Source organism: Ascaphus truei, chromosome 3 (assembly GCF_040206685.1).
Source record: "Ascaphus truei isolate aAscTru1 chromosome 3, aAscTru1.hap1, whole genome shotgun sequence".
Lineage (NCBI taxonomy): Eukaryota > Metazoa > Chordata > Amphibia > Anura > Ascaphidae > Ascaphus > Ascaphus truei.
In genome coordinates this window covers 249,390,887-249,407,437 of record NC_134485.1, presented here as the reverse complement: position 1 = coordinate 249,407,437, position 16,551 = coordinate 249,390,887, and the positions used below count along the sequence as shown (strand labels likewise).

At 41.9% G+C, this 16,551-nt stretch overlaps 1 protein-coding gene across 4 annotated transcripts in view; it reads left to right on the top strand.

Moving 5' to 3' along the window:
- Nucleotides 1-16,551, top strand: part of HERC2 (HECT and RLD domain containing E3 ubiquitin protein ligase 2) — a 149,276-nt gene that overhangs the window by 122,724 nt on the left and 10,001 nt on the right. For all 4 annotated transcript variants that reach the window (XM_075590569.1, XM_075590570.1, XM_075590566.1 and 1 more), the window contains 5 exons: nucleotides 828-911; nucleotides 3,917-4,058; nucleotides 4,407-4,601; nucleotides 9,344-9,456; nucleotides 10,397-10,587. In XM_075590569.1, coding sequence (XP_075446684.1) covers nucleotides 828-911; nucleotides 3,917-4,058; nucleotides 4,407-4,601; nucleotides 9,344-9,456; nucleotides 10,397-10,587 — 725 coding nt within the window. The remainder of the gene's footprint in view (nucleotides 1-827; nucleotides 912-3,916; nucleotides 4,059-4,406; nucleotides 4,602-9,343; nucleotides 9,457-10,396; nucleotides 10,588-16,551) is intronic.

The following is a 16,551-nucleotide window of genomic DNA, read 5'->3' as shown; positions in this document are numbered from 1 at the left end:
TGTTAACTTCTGATAAATAATGCATGTATCCATGGCTTCAGTGAAAGGAAAGACCATACAAAATGTGGCAAACTCCACCCGCACGCACTTTAGGAATATTTATAGGCTGCTTCGCGTTCTTTTGCACAACATACAGCAAAATCCTTGTGGCGCTTTCAATAACATGCAAGCTACTAGATTAAAAATGAATAACAATTGTTGCCTTATGAAGTTTACAGCATTAAATTGCACAAGAAAATGCTACAAAATGTGTCCATAAACTGAATGTGCTGTAAATGTTTCTGTTAAAGCGACAATCCAGGTTTAATTTTTTTTTTTTAAATTATTACAGGATTGACGCATGGGTCTGCGGCGCTGAACTGTGGTAATTTCAGCTCTGGGCTCCACATGCTTCCAGAGATACTTTCCTCCGTAGGGGGTGCCGATATCTCTGCAGGCAGGGAACTTGTGCACCTAACATAATGGCGGTGTTTAAATGTCCTGCGTCACGAGGGCCAATAGGAAGCCATGACGCTGCAATGGATGTCTTCCTATTGGCCCCCGAGAGATCTCGGTGGGGTCCCTGGAGCTGAAATGAATGGTGTCCAGCTCCCTAGAGTCCCTGCTTCAATTCTGTAATTATAAAAATTGTAAACGTGGAACCAGGATTGCTGCTTTAAGTATATCCCTCTATTTGAAGGAACTGCTAAAAATTTCAAAGGGAAAAGGATTTAAGACCATACTGTATATGTGAGGACCACATTGGTTGCTGCCATGCTTGCCAGCAGACGCAAGAGGTTTTCTGAAGCTTAAATAACTCGTCTGAAAAAATCTCTTGTACTTTGTAGGAGGCTGCTTTCCGCAAAGTTGTTCAAGCAACTATGGTGCGAGATCGGCAGCATGGTCCAGTGGTTGAACTAAACCGGATACAGGTACATTTATCTGCGGTCTGAAAATAAACCTCTAAAATATAAAATACACTATGCTTTCTCTGGGGTAAGAGAACAATGCTGCAATGATTTGGGCTCCATTGTTTAAGGATTTCTACGAAAAATTCACTGATTCTCTCCAGAAAATAATTTAACATCTTTGAAAGCCAACGGAGAATTTGAATGTGAAATGATGTGATTTGGAACAAAGGAGAACATGAAAAGGAAAGTATTTTTCTGAAAGGAAAGGGTATCCAAATGACTCCTTACAAAAAAGAACAATAATAATGCGCCAGATGGGGTGTTACTCTTGATATGGGCAATGAGCAAGATTAACGATGAAATATATATAAAAAACAAAAAAATATATATATAAAAAACAAACAAAAAAAAAACACATGTGACATGAACCAGTCCGGTGCGTATAGGGTATTGCAAAAGGAGATGTATATATGAGTGAGACAAACACTACCCAATAGGTGAAGCAGCTTCTTTAAAACAGGGAACCTCCAGTCCCTGCTAGGTACATAGCAACAAAGAAAAGGTTAGAAGCGCAGTCAGTATAGGGTTGAGGTCAAACTATATAACTTTATTAAAACATCTAGTCCCAGGGCAGAACCTCTAGGACAACAACAGCATAAGAATTAATGCATATAATATTATTAAAAAAAGAAAAAACTATGTGGTTGAAGCTGTATGTGCAATTGCACTTGATGGGTCTCCAAGGGGTTAAAAACGGGAGTAGCCTGATGATAAATCTCAGTCCTGCAATCTGTGCACTGCCCGGGCAGATTTGGGAAAAAAGGAGGGGGTACCCCAGGGCTGAGGCAATGCTAAAAATGCTCACCCTTAATCCACTTTGATATGTTGGTGTCCCGTAATCCTCCTTGCTCCTGAAATTTGCTCCGTAGCAAGCTGTTCAGATGCGCTGATTGCGCTTGGTAGCAGACAGCCCTCCGGGTGTCCGGGTCTGATGTCACTTCCGGCTGTGACGCACAGACCCTTCCCGGTAGTCTCTGGGCTTCGTCTGTCAGCTCTCCTCCTCCTTCAAATTGCCGATCACCAGGCAAACAGGTTGCGATCAGCTGGAGCCCAACGTGTGATGTCAGCAACAACTCCACTGTACTGAATGGTAGCAACACCCTATTGCTCCTCCTCCTACGCGTTTCACCAAAGGGCTTCGTCAGGGATATCCTTGCACCAGTGCCTTCTTAATTTATAGCCATGTTGATTACATTGACACAATATAATGTGATAAAAGGCTTACATAATGATTCAATAAAGCCATTATTTTAAAGGACTGGTGCTCATGATACAAATGACTGGTTCATGTCACAAAAAACACTACTTAAACAAAAAACATAAAAACAAAAAAGAAAATAATTGCAATGTATATTAAAATGTTTACAAATCTAAAAATTGGTTAATAAAATATTATTTAAACTTGTATTCTATTGTGGATTTTTTGGTGTTCGTATTTGTAAAAACAAATGACTTCCTTAATATGTATTATGATAATTTAAATAAATAAATAAAACACCTTGTATAACCCTCAAATATATGTATACTTAAATGACTCACTAATTTCATTATTACAACAATAAAAAAACAAAAAAAAATCAATCAATGCATAAAATGGATAGATAATATATTAAACACTTGTGGATACAATTTAGAACATCTTAAAATCAATTCAACATAGAGACACTCTTAATATTAAACAATAAATGGTTAATGAGACAGATAAAAGTTACTGAAAAGCTAAAAGATCCAATTCTTCATTTAGACCTGCTGGACTCATTGTTTGTAATTTAAAAATCCAGTAAGTTTCTTGTTTCCTAAGTTTTAAAAGTCTGTCACCCCTCATGGTTGTATGGTTAATGTGTTCGATACCGATAATGGATAGACCTTCTAATTCTTTATTATGGGCTGTTAAAAAATGACGTGAAACCCCATGTCCAAGGAAGCCTTTTAAAATGTTTCGCCTGTGTTCGGTAAAACGTTCCTTTAAACTTCTCTTCGTGCGGCCTATATAATAAAGACCGCAGGGACAACTAAGCAGATAAACAACATATGTCGTATTGCAGTTAATAAACTGTTTTATTCTAAATGTTTCTCCTGTAGCCTTGGACACAAACTCTGTACACTTATTTTTAATGTGTTTGCAGGTTAAACAATTAGTACGACCACATTTATAACAGCCAACTGGGCATGTCGGTAACCATGTATTTTGAGTTTCTATTTTATTCAGTCCAATTTTATTTTGTTTTAAAATAGTGGGAGCTAAAACATTCTTCAGGTTTTTTGCTCTCTTAAAGACAATTCCTGGTTTGTTATGTAATGTTTTTCCTATAATGGGATCATTTAAAATAATACCCCAATGTTTTGTAAGAATCTTTTTTATATCTTTACAGGCCCCATTGTATTTTGTGATGAATAAACAGTTTTCTACATCTTTCGAATCCTTAATTGCTGCCTGTTCTGGATTTTCAGTAATTTGTTTATCCTGTATCAGACATAGTCTATTTTGTCCCTTCACTTTTAAAAGTGCAGCGTCCAATTTATCTTTTTTATGACTCCTTGTCTGGAATTCAGTCTCTGCCTTCTTGCTTGTCATTGCCGAGCAAGGATCATGTTGGCGATGCCCGTATGTCAATCTGTTAACCCTTCCTCACGATCTGAAGTATACTACCCAACTTGTTTTTTATGATCCAATGTCATATTCACGTTTACCATATTTCTGTTTTATTCAGTGAACATAAATTGACATTTTATTGGACTACCCATGTAAAAGATTCTGCCCACAATACATATGTAGCTTTAATCGAAAATATTCCAAAATAAATGAATACATTTTTGCAATTTTTCCCCCTGAGTTTTTAAAACGACTAATACTAGCTGCATGGTATTGGCAATGTAATAACATACAGAAGGTAACATGGTAAAACTAGGCTGGCCTGTTTTCTTGATTGATACTAGTTTTATTTGCTTCTGCTTTATTTTCTTAGGTTAAGCGCTCTAGGAGTAAAGGAGGTTTGGCAGGGCCAGATGGTACCAAATCGGTCTTTGGTCAAATGTGCGCGAAAATGACTTCCTTCAGCCCCGACAGCCTCCTCCTACCTCATCGTGTCTGGAAGGTCAAGTTTGTTGGTAATAGATCATTTGAATCTTGTAAACAAGACCGTGTTGTAGTTACCTTGTCCAATCTAGAATTAGTTTAACAGGATTTTTGAGAACTCATTCATGTCATTGGTTTAGATTTTGTCTCACTATTGATATTCTTGATACCAACACCGCTCATGTAAATAGTCCAAATGTAAATGTATGCGAGGGGAATTTTTTTCATCAAACGTTAAGTAGGGTAACTGAAAATGCACTTTTGTTTAACTAGGTTGAAATGCTTATGGTTTGCCTGTAGCAGCGAAACAAGACTTTTAGAAGGCATCCATTGTAATAGTCACAAATTACCCACTGTGCTTTTATTTTGTATGTTCTCAGGTGAGTCTGTGGATGATTGTGGTGGAGGCTACAGTGAATCCATCGCAGAAATGTGTGAGGAGCTTCAGAATGGGCTGACGCCTCTGCTTATTGTGACGCCAAATGGAAGAGATGAGTCTGGAGCCAACAGGGACTGCTACCTGTTGAATCCAGCATCCAAAGCTACTTTGCACATGAACATGTTCCGGTTTCTGGGTGAGTATTTCACCAATGAGCAGTGTTACTGTACATGCTGTGTGAAGCTGCTTGGCAAACCATTAACAATGATGGTAACATTTAACACTTGAGACTTGTATAATCTCTTATGGTTGGCCTTGCAGCCCTGACACATAAAATGGAGCTACGTTTGCCTGCTTCGAGAAGAACGAACTAGTTTGAAAACTTGCACGTTTTGTGGCTCTAGCTATAGTAGTGCACAGCGTGTGTAATGCTCAGTCTGTGTATATGGGACAATCTGCTTTATGTAGTGGTGCAGTATTCTATTTTAGATAGAAAATGGTGTAAAATTTGTGAGACTCTAAAAAACAAACAAAAAAACCCATAAATAAATGCACTTGAAATTTCCCCCAAACTGCAGCTCTTTGTTCCTGGGAGTCACACCCTTGGTAAAAGCAGTGTACAATGCAGCTTGTGTTTACCCATGTCTTGTTGGACGCTTTACTTTTCAAATGCCATTTGACAAGTCTCTACCAGTTCACATTTGTTTAGTTAAAGACTGAATTTGATTTTCTTTACGGTTTCAAGAATATGGTTGCCATGCTTGTGGGGTGTTTTTTTATTTTTATATCTCCCTACAATAAGTATTATGGTATTTTCTTGATCTCTTTAACAAGTTCAAGAATGTCAACATTAAACCCTATTTTCAATCACTAAAACAAAATCCATAAAGGGATTTTTGGGAGTTAGAGTATCTGCAGGGTTAGGAGTAGATTGTCTTTTTACGCACCGTTATACATGACAATGCTAGGTAAAAACCATATTTGAATGCTGTTTTCTGTCTACCCCTAATCAAATTAAGTGTTGCCACCTAGGCAGGGAACACCCTGTGTAGAAAACCATTTGTTTGAATGTGCCTCAGATTTGCTAATTAAGCAGACAGAACAACACTGTCAGGTGACTTTTTAGGCCTATATAAACCCAGTCCGAACAGCTAGTCTGCTTGCAGCCCATATCCAAGTGGCCCATTATAAGTGGCATGACTACTGAACAACTGAAGTTTAAAAGGAAGTGAGGAAGAAGTGGGCACCCTATCTGGCCCTGATTCCTGCATTTGAACTACGCTGGAAAGGAGGATATCATCTATACCAGACTGCATCATTACTGCTGTGATGCTGCCTTTACCATTTATATTTGCAGTGACTTCACTTATTCTCAAATTATGCACTTCTTTCTACCAGCCTCAGTATGTCTCAAACTCCATTCATATATCTCCATCTCTCCTTCCTTCACCACTTCTCTGTTCACATGAACTCCTTTCTTACCTGCGTCCTCTGACACCACATAGCTATATCCCCTGCACTAAAACACACCCCTACAAATCCTCCTCACACATTCTCTTTCTATCCATGCTTCTCCTCCTTGCTTCTGGGGATATCTCTCCCAATCCTGGTCCCTGCCTTATTCCTACATGCGCTCGTCCTCGCCTGCCAACTGCAACCTCTACTCCTTCTGGTGTCAACCTCTCCAACCTCATACCCATCCCCTGCCACCCTCCCTCCTCTCTCCCTTTCTCCTGTGCCCTTTGGAATGCTCGCTCCCTCTCTAACAAGTTCCTCTCTGTGCATGACTTCTTTCCCTCTCACTCCCTGCTTCTCTTTACTATAACTGAGACTTGGCTCACTCAGTCTGACTCTGCTCTGGAAGCTGCCCTCTCCTACGGAGGCCTTTCCTTCTCCCACACTCCGCGCACTGATGGCAGGGGTGGAGGCGTGGGGCTCCTGCTCTCCTCTCTCTGTCGTTACCGAACCCTTCCTATTCCTCCCTCTCTTGCTTTTCCCTCCTTTGAGGCTCACACTGTCCAGATTTTCTCTCCTCTCCCTGTTCATGTGGCGGTCATCTATCGCCCACCTACCTCTACTCATCCCCCTTCTGCCTTTCTCTCTCACTTTGAATCCTGGCTCTCTTTCTTCCTCTCCTCAGACTCCCCTGTTCTTCTCCTTGGGGACTTCAATTGCCACATTGATGACCCCTCTCTCCCTTGGGCTTCCCGCTTTCTTTCTCTAACCTCTTCTTTTGGCCTTCAACAGTGGACTGCAGCCAGCACCCACAAGGATGGCCACTACTTAGACCTGGTTTTCACTAAGAACTTCTCTCTCTCCGATTTCTCCATTTCCCCTTTTCCTCTCTCTGACCATCATCTCATTCTCTCTATCTCGCTTCTCCCCTTCTCCACCTCCATCTACCCCCCGGTTCTGCAGAAACCTGCGCTCTATTTACTTACCTGACTTTGAGTCCACTTTACGCTCCCTCCCTCTCCTCTCTCAGCTCTGCTACAGACCCCGACAACCTGGTCAGGAACTACAACTCTGTCTTGTCCTCCTCTCTTGATCTACATGCCCCACTTTCTCTCTGCCACACTCGCCCTTCTAACCCTAGACCCTGGCTAAATTCCCACACACGCATGCTGCCTTCCTCCACTCGTTCCTCTGAACGCCTCTGGAGGAAGTCTCACACTCTCGCAGACTTCCTTCACTACAAATTTATGCTATCCTGTTTCAACTATGCCCTCTCGCAAGCTAAACAAGCCTACTTTTCTGCACTAATCAACATGCACAAGTCTAACCCACGCCGACTGTTCTCTGTCTTTGATACTCTACTCAAACCACCCTCAGCTGCCTCTCCTTCCTCCATCTCCGCTCAGGACTTTGCTGACTATTTTAAGGAAAAGGTGGAATCCATACGTCAGAACATCCCCTCTGTTTCTTCTTCCCATCCTACACCTCTTCCTAACTCTCCTCCTGCCTTCCTTGACTCTTTTTCCACTGTCTCAGAGGAGGATGTGTCGCTGTTGATCGCCACTTCTCCCTCTACCACTTGGCCTCTTGACCCCATTACCTCCCATCTCCTAAAACCTCTTGCTCCTACTATAATCCCTACGCTCACACACATTTTTAACTCCTCCCTTTGCTCTGGAACCTTTCCATCCTCCAAACATGCAACAGTCATACCATTACTCAAAAACAGCAAGCTTGACCCTACCTGTCTTTCTAACTATCGACCTGTCTCCCTCCTGCCTTTTGCCTCTAAACTCCTTGAACGTCTTGTATTCTCTCGCTTGCTCCATTTTCTCAACACCTATTCTCTCCTAGACCCTCTACAATCTGGCTTCCGCACTGCTCACTCCACGGAAACAGCCCTCACTAAAATAACTGACGACCTCCATGCTGCCAAAGACAGAGGTCATTACACTCTGCTCATATTACTCGACCTCTCTGCAGCATTTGACACCGTGGACCACCCTCTTCTCCTTCACATTCTCCATACTCTTGGTATTCGGAACAAAGCTCTATCCTGGATCTCATCCTACCTCTCCCATCGTACTTTCAGTGTCTCTTCTGCTAACACCTCCTCCTCCTCTATTGATCTCTCTGTGGGGATACCCCAGGGCTCTGTCCTGGGACCTCTTCTCTTTTCTCTGTACACACTCTCTCTAGGTGACCTAATAACATCTTTTGGGTTTAAATATCACCTCTATGCTGACGACACACAAATATACTTTTCAACACCTGACCTTACACCTGCTATACAGACCAAAGTTTCTGAATGTCTCTCTGCTATATCATCCTGGATGGCCCTCCGTCGCCTTAAACTCAACATGGCTAAAACAGAGCTCCTCATACTTCCTCCCAAACCTGACCCTACTACCTCCTTCCACATTACTGTTGGAACTACGACCATCCACCCAGTAGCCCAAGCACGCTGCCTAGGGGTCACACTCGACTCCTCTCTCACATTCGCCCCTCACATTCAAAACATTTCTAAAACTTGTCGCTTTTTCCTCCGCAATATATCAAAGATACGCCCTTTCCTCTGTTGCTCGACTGCTAAAACTCTGACTCAGACCCTCATTCTCTCCCGTCTTGATTACTGTAACCTCCTGCTGTCCGGCCTTCCTGCCTCTCACCTGTCTCCCCTACAATCTATCCTAAATGCTGCTGCCAGAATCACTCTACTCTTTCCTAGATCTGTCTCAGCATCTCCCCTCATGAAATCCCTCTCCTGGCTTCCAATCAAATCCCGCATCTCACACTCCATTCTTCTCCTCACTTTTAAAGCTTTACACTCTTCTGCCCCTCCTTACATCTCAGCCCTAATTTCTCGCTATGCACCATCCCGACTCTTGCGTTCTGCTCAAGGATGTCTTCTTTCTACCCCCTTTTTATCTAAAGCCCTCTCCCGCCTTAAACCTTTTTCACTGACTGCCCCACACCTCTGGAATGCCCTTCCCCTCAGTACCCGACTAGCACCCTCTCTATCCACCTTTAAGACCCACCTTAAGACACACTTGCTTAAATAAGCATATGAATAGCACTGTGGATATTCTGAACACATGATACATAAAGCTTGGCCCCCTGCAGACGCACTTACCAGAACTCCCTCCTACTGTCTCTGTACGTTCTACCTACCTACCTACCAATTAGACTGTAAGCTCCTCGAGGCAGGGACTCCTCTTCCTTAATGTTATGTTTGTCTAAAGCACTTATTCCCATGATCTGTTATTTATATTATCTGTTATTTATTCAATTACCACATGTATTACTACTGTGAAGCGCTATGTACATTAATGGCGCTATATAAATAAAGACATTCAATACAATACAATAAAGGAAATCCTAGTTCTGCATTTTTTTAAATTGATGAAATGCTTACTTTCGAATGGTTGGGGAAAACGGACTTGAATTGGTAAATATTGGAAAATGTTCTTTCTTTTTCTCTAGGTGTGCTTCTTGGAATTGCAATTCGAACGGGGAGTCCTCTGAGTCTAAATCTTGCTGAACCAGTGTGGAAGCAGCTTGCAGGCATGAATCTAACAATTGCTGACCTTAGTGAAGTAAGCACTGCGTTAATAACATAACATGTATGCGAATGATGGAGGATAAGGGAGAATTCGGCGAGTGATTTATTAACACGAGCTATGCTGCAGTTAGTGTAGACAAATGTATGTGCACCTGCTCAGCACATCCAACATGGTAGTAATAAATCATAGTTGACCATGTCATTAGCTTTCCAATGTGAACAAATTATCTGACCAACATAGACTACGAGTGGAGCATTTGATTAACCCATTCAGGGTTGTTTGGGCTGTCAATGTAAATACATAGCAAGCCCCCCAATGGCCAAATAAATTGGGTTTTATGTATGTAGATCTTTATTTATATCGTGCCATCCAGGTACATAGCATTTCACAGCAGTAATACACATAACATAATACAAGACATTATGGGAATAAGTGCTTCAGACATAAAAGTAATGTGGGAAAAGGAGTCCCTGCTCTGAAAAGCTTATAATCCAAGTGGTAAGTGAGGAGAATGTACAGAGACAGTAGGAGGGGGTTCTGCTAAGTGCGTCTGCAATGGGTCAAGGTCGATGTATGAGGTGTATAGTATCAGCCAGCGGAGCTACCTGTATGCTTTGATAAGGACGTGTGTTTTAAGATGGGTCTTAAAGGTGGAATAGAGCGGGTGCTGGTCAGATATTGAGGGGAATGGCTTTCCAGAGGTGTGGGGCAGTGAGGAAGAGGTTTTAGGTGGCAGAGGGCTTTAAATACTAAAGGGGCAGAATACCTATAGTTCTGCAGATGTCTATGTATGCTGCATCGCTGCTTGTCAGGGTGCATTTGTATTACCTAATAGATTGTGACGGTTTTGAATGGTGGGTAAAGCATTACACGAAGAAATAAGACAAATAGATATCAATGATCTATGATGTTGCTTGATTGGTCGTGCATGTACTTTTCTTAGGGAATAAAAGCTTTGTTCTAATATTCATAGGTGGATAAAGATTTTATTCCTGGACTCATGTATATACGGGACAATGAAGCCACCTCAGAAGAGTTTGAAGCCATGAGTCTTCCTTTTACCGTGCCAAGTGCAAGCGGTCAAGACATACAGCTGAGCTCCAAGCACACCCATATAACACTTCACAATCGAGCGGAGTATGTAAGAGTGGCAATCAACTACAGGTCTGTACCAAGCAATTCCCTCAACTTCTCTGTATGGAAAGTGCTGGAGGGGGGTGGTTACTTATTCCAAATACAACACTTCTCTTTTTTTATTCGTCATTTTATTTGAAATTTGCGTCATATTTCAATCTCTGTACAAACTTCTGCTGCGATGCAATCATAGTACAAGAATTTTGCTCAAACTATTAAAAGAATGGTAAATTATTTAGATTTTTAAAAAAAAATGTATTCCTAACTCGGCCCTTACCTCTGCAGTGTTGGTATTGCTCTTGCTTTCTTCAATCAATTAGAAAAACAGTGCAAAACCTCATAGTGTAGTATATAAAAGTATATTAAATTACAGTTTCAGCAGGTACGTATTGCACGTACATCAATGGAGATAAAAATGAGCATGGCATGTTAGGGACATGTTACCACAAACGACATCCCCCGCACTGCACCGGATCACACATATAGGGCCTGCTGGAACGTTCAAGGATCCTTATCGTTGGGACACCTGCTCCTGCTGGTACCCTCGGTCCTGGTCCGCTCGACTTGTCCGTCTCGGTGGGTTGTTAGGGATTTCCCCGTCTGGGGGAGTTGTATTGTATTGATATCTATTAAATAAAATGGTCTTATAGTTTAACATTTTGGCCAAATTGTTGTAAGCCCCTGAGCCACTGCACGGCAGACCACACCTCAAGGGTCCCTACACTAATATAAATTCTTAATAACCTGTGCATTGCCAGGAAGAATGATTTATAATAAATCTGTCAATATTAGTTGCAAAGTTCTAAGTCTGATTGAAGCTTTTATTAACCTGTACATTACCAGGAAAAGCACTCTATTAGATTTGTCACAATCACACTGCAAGCAGGCAAGTTCCCCTGAGAGTGGGAGATGCTATGGAGTGAGCTTTTAAACATTTAAAAGTGGGAGGGGGTGAGCTTAAACTAGGTAGGAGGTTGCCACCCTCCAATCAGCCAAGACCAGCTGAACAAGAATTGTAAGATGTAGAACACCCACAAGCTCATATTGAACCCCCAAAATAACCACAACATATATATATAAGCGTATGTCACAGGGGAGTGCTTCCGAGCATGGCAATATACATTTAAAACCAGAGATGAACATAAAACACAGACAGAGCTCAATGCACATCCAGCAAAACTTTATACATGGTACAGTGCCTAAATATACATGTATTGATATCTATTAAATAAAATGGTCTTTTAGTTTAATATTTTGGCCAAATTGTTGTAAGCCCCTGAGCCACTGCACGGCAGACCACACCTCAAGGGTCCCTACACTAATATAAATATGAGTGGATAATAAACATAATTATGTATAAAAGCATTTGTATTTGAATGTTGAGTAAATTGTATTCAGCTGTGGGACACTGTTCCGATTGGCCAGCATTTGTCTCTCTGCTGTCCAATCGTAGAATTTTGAGGGGTATAGCTATCTCTATAGAATATGTAGCTATTATTCCCTAACAAAGTATTGATTTACAAAATGCGTTGGAATTGCGTTCAGTGCATAATTCTTCAACTGAGGATCGCAAGTATTTTGTATGTGTTAGAATTTCCAAGGAGGTTTTGTTTACACTAGTCGCACCTCAAGCGACCGAGCACAGCTGACGTCATCAGCAGTCTCTGAGGAGACTATCACAAGGAGACACCTACAACCAGCGTTCTTGTTAACACCAGAGGGACTACCTAACAACTCCCCCAGACGGGGAAACCCCTAACAACCCACCAAGACGGAACAAGTCGAGCGGACCAGGACCGAGGGTACCAGCAGGAGCAGGTGTCCTGATGATAAGGATCCTTGAACGTTCCAGCAGGCCCTGTATGTGTGATCCGGTGCAGTGCAGGGAATGTCGTTAGTGATAACATGTCCCTAAAAATGCCATGCTCATTTTTTGTCTCCATTGATGTACGTGCAATACTTACCCGCTAAAACTGTCATTTAATATACTTTTATATACTACACTGAGGTTTTGCTCCGTTTTTCTTTTTGGCTAGGGGCTTAGACTGCGGAGCTTTTTTATGTAAGCTGCAGCAGTTTCTCACACTTGAAATCATACAGGTTTATTTGATTTTTTTTTTTCCCCCCTGTATTTTCATCAGCACTTTTGTGATAAGCATAGTTATCACCTTATTTTACACACAAGCATGTAAATCCAATGTATTGTTCACTACTAAATATTTAGAGTATTTTTGTATTTTTGATATCGCTATCTGGTGCGCGGTTTTTCTTTTCACTTTTTTCCTTCTCAATTAGGTATGAACCCCATGCCAACCTTAAGGCCTTGTGTAGTATTAATGTCCTAATACGAGGAGGTGTTACTGTACTGTGATAAGTGCATACAAAATACAGTACAGTCCAGAGGTGAAATGCTCAGTCAGTCTGTGCTCTACGGGGTCTTTCCAAATACTCAATCACATAATGTCCGGAATCACACAAACGTTCCACACATCATATGCTTGGGAGGATTTAGTGCTTCGTGGTGCCCACCACATGTGGTGCAATATTTAAACCTCACCTCCACATATATTGAGAAATTATGTTTGAGGGGGGTAACAATCATAAAGGCTGCTGCCTATTACCTTTGTTTGAAGGCCCCTCAGTGGATCTGGCAGTTACTAATGGCGCGCAGAATCCGTTGAGAAAGGATATCCAAGCGATGTCTGTGTAAAACGGAGCACAGCCGCAACAGGACAAAAACAAAAGATATCAAAGGGTAACTCCCATAAAAAAAATGTTTATTTTGCTCAAATTAACAGCTTACAGGTAAAAAAAAAAAAAAAGCTACCTATGCATTTCGCGCTCCTGCGCTTTATATAAAAAAATATATGCAGGTTTACACGGGTTGAAAAGTTACCTTGCCCCCAAAGCTTACAATACACATGGTGAGTTGGGAGACTTTGAGAGCGTAGGAGTATATGCAAGTACATTTGGAGCATGTCCCTCCAGTGAAAGCTGTGTTTATTCACAGATTAGTTCTTCTTTCTTCAATTTTATTGCAGTCATAGGAGCAATCCGAGCTAAACATGTATATCTTTTTAATCTTGCTCACCCGAGGTCCCATCAGGAGTTGCGATCCCCAGGGCAAATTTGGGAAATCGTGCCTCACTCCGGCGGCCAAAATAAAAAGCGGCTTTCTATTGGTGATCCCTCATGGCTTTCTATTGGTGATCCCTCATGGCTTTCTATTGGTGATCCCTCGTGGCTTTCTATTGGTGATCCCTCGTGGCTTTCTATTGGTGATCCCTCGTGGCTTTCTATTGGTGATCCCTCGTGGCTTTCTATTGGTGATCCCTCGTGGCTTTCTATTGGTGATCCCTCATGGCTTTCTATTGGTGATCCCTCGTGGCTTTCTATTGGTGATCCCTCATGGCTTTCTATTGGTGATCCCTCATGGCTTTCTATTGGTGATCCCTCGTGGCTTTCTATTGGTGATCCCTCGTGGCTTTCTATTGGTGATCCCTCGTGGCTTTCTATTGGTGATCCCTCGTGGCTTTCTATTGGTGATCCCTCATGGCTTTCTATTGGTGATCCCTCATGGCTTTCTATTGGTGGCCATGTTTGTAGTCCGGCACCATATTGGTACTTTTTTTATTTTTTTGTCTCAACAATTCACCAAAAAGACACATCTGGAACCGGGGAGATCACAAGACACCAGGGGCTGTTGATGAGCAGCAGGTGACCCCCAGGTTCAGGCAAAATTAAAACAATATGTATGTTTAGCTCACATTGCTCCATTGACAGCAATAACAATTGAGCAAAAGAGAACTACTGTAGCTGTGAATAAACACCGCTTTCTCTGGAGGGTCATGCTCTAAATGTACTTACTACTCAAGTCTCCCAACTCACTATGTGTAGTGTAAGCATTGGGGGCAAGGTAACTTTTCTATCTATTTAAACTGTTTTTATGCACTTATCACAGTACTGTAACAACAACAAAAAGTTCCTAGGCAGTATTGCTGCTTTAATTACATCATGACGTTTGAAACCGGTATTTCAAATACTGTGATAGGTGTTGCATTGCATTGGCATCACTTAATTGCAGCGCTAATAAATATGTTTGAAAGGCAAACAATGCATTTTTCTGAAGTGTGTGCAAGCTGCTTCAACAAGTATTTAGGCTAATCAAGTATCAAAGCTTGCTTCAGTTTGTACTCTTATAGCCCCTTGTGATGAATGCTATACATTTCGAGAGAGGCAGAATTTGCAGGTTAATACCTTTTGCTGGCAGAAATGCATTAGTGACTTCTGAGGTAGCGAAGGAGTGTGTGCTCCTCGTCATCGTGTGAAAATCATTGTATTTCCCTGTGCCTCAGGCACCAGAATTGGTGTGCAAGCTCTACTATATACAAAAAAAAAGTTGTGTGTGCTGAGCACGTGCGTTTTAAGTGAAACGTCTTTGGTCACTATTTTGTCACAGATATTTTATTTGTGATGGTGATATTTTTAATTAACATTCAAAACACAATGTCAGTGGCAAAGCGCAAAGAAGTTTGACTTGGAACGTGCATGCTCGCACACACCTGTTTCAGCTATTTGCACTTATATAGTTATACTAACTTGTCTGTGTGTGTGCCTGCCTCGGTGTATGGGTTTGCGTGTGTGCTGGCCTCGGGTGTGGGTGTGGGTCTCTGTCTCCCTGCGCATGTGCGCCAGACTCCGGCCGCCACTGCCATTGTGCGCCAGACTCCGGCCGCCACTGCCATTGTGCGCCAGACTCCGGCCGCCACTGCCATTGTGCGCCAGACTCCGGCCGCCACTGCCATTGTGCGCCAGACTCCGGCCGCCACTGCCGTTGTGCGCCAGACTCCGGCCGCCACTGCCATTGTGCGCCAGACTCCGGCCGCCACTGCAATTGTGCGCCAGACTCTGGCCACCACTGCCATTGTGCGCCAGACTCCGACCGCCACTGCGCATGTGTGGTGAGCCCTGGCAGTGGTTTTTTGCGTGAGCGAGAGAGACAGCAACGCGCGATGGGCGTGAGCGACGGCATGCCCTATTAGTATTGTGACGTCACTCGTGTTATGGTTTTTCGTTACAACGCAAGGATTTTTCCCCATGAAACCCTGTAAGCGCCAGCAAAGACGTTTCACTTCAAAAATATTATACAGTATCTGTTGAACTTGATTGCTGGAATAAATCAAGCAGCCACTGACTGTAGTTTGACAATCTCTGCATATAACTGTCCTCTGTAGGTTCAGTGTATGTACTTCAGGCAATGGCTGCATCGGTTTTCCCCTAATGTATTCATGTCATGTTTCCCGGGGACACACAAGTTTTGTGTATTCCATACAGAGAGAGAATAGAATTGTACATGTTTTGGCATTTTGTTTGACTATTTTATTTTAAAAAAATAGTACAAGGTATTTTTTTGTTCTAAGTTGCCAGCACACAAAGGACTTTGAATAAAACAAATACATTTTTAATTAGAGAAAAGGATATCTGAGAATTGCTTTCAACAGGGGGAAAGAATGGGTGATTTGCCAGGTCGTAGTTATGAAGCAGTTATGTGCAAATAAAAATGTAAAATGTAAAATCAAACCGTTTAAAAATGCAACAGCCTAACCAATTTAGTCTCCCTTACCAGATGCAATTTTTCTTTTGACATTTCTTTTCTCATCCTGATCATTTTTATTGCAGACATGCCATTCTTTTTTCATATTGAAGTGACCATTTTTTCCCTCCGTTAAGTAATGTTTTTAATTGACCTTACAGAAATTGCTCCTGTCTGACATCTTGCAGTATGAGACAAAAATTAAATGACAGTGTGATGAAAGGTTGAATGGGATCACTATTGAAACACCTATAAACATTGCAAAGCAGGATAATTCCTTTTCCTTCAGGGGAAGTCAGTTCAGTACATTTATTATAGGAAGCTTCCGTGCTGTTTGCAGGGTCACCTCTTAACATATGTAATCTTCTGCAGTAGATGCATTACTGGTTAATCTCTTAAGA